Source organism: Leucopleurus acutus, assembly GCF_964270905.1.
Source record: "Leucopleurus acutus genome assembly, chromosome: 21".
NCBI classification, from domain to species: Eukaryota; Metazoa; Chordata; class Mammalia; order Artiodactyla; family Delphinidae; genus Leucopleurus; species Leucopleurus acutus.
This window is the reverse complement of record NC_139163.1, coordinates 29,710,519-29,713,826: the sequence shown is the minus strand read 5'-3', so window position 1 is coordinate 29,713,826 and position 3,308 is coordinate 29,710,519. Positions and strand designations below refer to the sequence as shown.

The 3,308-nt window shown below is 40.0% G+C and overlaps 1 protein-coding gene across 1 annotated transcript; it reads right to left on the bottom strand.

The window, feature by feature from the left end:
- Positions 1-243: 243 nt before the first annotated feature.
- Positions 244-2,494, bottom strand: LETM2 (leucine zipper and EF-hand containing transmembrane protein 2; the record flags this gene model as incomplete). The annotated part of the gene is made up of 2 exons (XM_082863855.1): positions 244-1,036; positions 2,448-2,494. 2 exons carry the CDS (start codon positions 2,492-2,494, stop codon positions 541-543), a joined length of 543 nt encoding a protein of 180 aa, XP_082719981.1. The 3' UTR covers positions 244-540.
- Between the last annotated feature and the right edge of the window lie 814 nt (positions 2,495-3,308).

Genomic DNA, 3,308 nt, shown 5'->3' with positions numbered 1-3,308 from the left:
CTGTACTTTAATAACATGGTATCTGTTAAAATTGCTTTTTCAAATGCGTATACTTAATATATTAACAGCAGTTTCTACTCCAGATGCACAGATCAAACTTGAAGCCTCTCAACCCCTTGGAGAAATTAGAAAACACAATTATAACCATTCCATGGACAAATATACACAAATTTTAGGAACGCTGCCTAAAGTTGTACAGCAAGTCAGTTGCAGACAAGTAAGAAATTCTGATTCTCACCATGAGTTACTATTCCTACTCTGGGATTTTTAAGATGAACTTGAAGTGGAACTTAAAAGTTGGTTCCAGGGCTTCCCTGGTGGCGCAGTGGTTGGGGGTCCGCCTGCCAATGCAGGGGATGCAGGTTCGTGCCCTGGTCCGGGAAGATCCCACATGACGCAGAGCGACTGGGCCCGTGAGCCATGGCCGCTGACCCAGCGCATCCGGAGCCTGTGCTCCGCAACAGGAGAGGCCACAACAGTGAGAGCCCCGCGTACAGCAAAAAAAAAAAAAAAAAAAAAGTTGGTTCCAAATAGTTCATTTTAACTTTCCATTTTCTTTCGCAAATATGACTCTTGCCCTACCCTTCGTCCCTCTCGTCTGGTCAGCACCTGTCCGTGCAACAGCCTCCAAACCATTCTGGCAGCAACTTTGGTGTCAATCCAAAGCAAATAGAATCCATTGTGATAATATTTAAGTTCATCCATAATTATCTGCCTATAAGATCGCTTTTCTTCCTTAATCTTCACTCCAGTTTCTTCTGTTGGCTGAGGGCTTGGCACCTGTGGCTTCTTTGTGATTTGCTCCAGCTGAGGTTTACCCGGGACCTCCTGCAGCCAGTAAGCAGATGTGTGCAGCTTTTGTATTACTCTAGTCCTTAAGTGAAGTACTTTATGGCCTGTCTGAGTAGAATAGGAGTACTTCTTGCTGCCATAGTTCTTCATATATGTTTTATTTAAATGGGAATCTGGTAAGTGAAGAAATGCAAATGATGGGGAATGAGAAGAGCTGGTGGGATGGACACAATGGCTAGGGAATCTGGAATAAAGAACAACATCCTCTGAGTTGAGCACATACTATTACAAGACAAAAAATTAAAGAAATAGATATTTTATTTGGTAAAAATAGAACAATCGTTTTGAAGCCTGCATTTTAAAAGTAGATTATGTTAATGAATGAATGAAATATAACTGTTGAGCCCAGTTGAAGGATAGTATGCTTTATGGGTGAATGATATACTCTAAGAGAAATATTAATAAGTTAATTCCTAAGAATGATTGCCGTATTACAAGTTAGAAACTCTGTGACTATTGATTTAAAAAGCAAACACTCTTTTACCCTGGGTTATGTTTGAAAGTTTTGTCTCTATTATCATAAAACAGGTGGAACACTTGTGTCTTTAGCTAGTCTACTGATGATATATATATTGTTTGAATGAGACATTTCATGGTCCCTGTGGGGATAAACCAATCACACAATACTGCTTTGTCTATGCAGTGCCTAGGGACTCCTTCAAATGAGAGGGACTTACTACTGAAATGCCCTTCACCTAAGATTCCTAAAGAATGTTAGGAATAAGAGTTAGAATTGGGCTCCGCATACAGATGAACCGGTCTGCGGAGCAGAAATAGAGACACAGATGTAGAGAACAAATGTATGGACACCAAGGGGGGAAAGTGGCGGGGGGGTGGGTGGTGGTGGGATGAATTGGGAGATTGGGATTGACATATGTACACTAACATGTATAAAATAGATAACTAATAAGAACCTGCTGCATAAATAAATAAATTAAATTAAAAAGAAAAAAAAGGAATTGGGCTCCCCAGCCAGGGATCTCTACAATCTAGTTTTGTGACAACTCACAATCTTCAGCTAAACTGACACATCAGATTGTTTGAAAGTAAAAATAAGACCCATCTAGGCAAAGACAACTTCTGGCAAAGAGACTTCTTTGGGCAAAGAGATAGCTTTTTCCATTCTTTCAGACTATTTTTGAAGCATGCCAAGTATAGCACGTTTTGAATGGCCAAAGGGGAAAATATACAACATATCTGGCATGCAGTAAGTTCTCAGTGAATATTCTTTGGAACAAATAAGTGATAACAGACCTTACTGGGGCAGGTATATACCCTAGAATTGGCTTGTTTACCAGCCGTTTTACTCCTTTTTACATCTAAGGGCCTCATTACAGAGGTGTCACTCTAAAGCCATTACATCTTGTATCTTACCTGTTCCCACACTTCTACAAAATTACTCAGCCTGAGTTCTAAAGCATATAGAAAATCTGGGGTAAGTTTAAATACATTAAAATGTCAGCTTCCTAAAAACCAACACAATTAAAACCAACAAAGCTTTAATTTTGTACTAAACCTATCCTTTTACATGTATCTTTTCCAACTAGAAAAATAAAGTTTATATAAATATTGGGGGGTGGAATTCCAAGGCTTACCTTGCTCGGGCAATAGCTAAGACTGTTTTATAACTGTAGAAGGCCATATTTGTGTTTGTCTCAACAAGTCAACATAGGGACCTAGACAGAAGGAGTAAGTAAACAATTCAGTACTTTAAAGACACATCAGGGCTTCCCTGGTGGTGCAGTGGTTAAGAATCCGCCTGCCAGTGCAGGGGACACGGGTTCGAGCCCTGGTCCGGGAAGATCCCACATGCCGTGGAATAGCTAAGACCGTGCACCACAACTACTGAGCCCGCGTGCCACAACTACTGAAGCCTGCGCACCTAGAACCCATGCTCCGCAACAAGAGAAACCACTGCAATGAGAAGCCCACACACTGCAACAAAGAGTAGCCCCGGCTCGCAGCAACCATAGAAAGCCACCAGGCAGCAAGGAAGACCCAATGCAGCCAAAGGAAAAAGAAAAAAATCAATTATACAGATATCAGGATTGAAGTGTTTTTAACTATTGCAAGGGTAGAAAATTTGCATATTCTATTCAAGGTGTAAAATTTCCTTCAAGAGCATTTCCAACAATCACGAATAATATTTTCTTAGCCCTGGATTTGAGAATGGTTATTTGAGATCCCAACAAATAGAAATGGTCTCGAATACGATGATGTTCATGATGGTGATATGGTCTTCAAAGACATTTTGATTTCTGGTCAACAGTACTGAGTAATTTACTTGAACGGTTGCCAAGTAGTTAAGAAATCAAGACAAGCTTATTTGTAGCCTAAATTACAGGTAGACAGTAAATATTCTGGATTTGTTTTCAATTAGCTTTTTTCCATACTTGGACAAGCTGCTGCCAACATTTAGAGATTGAAAGTACTCATTCAGCAATGAAAATATGCAT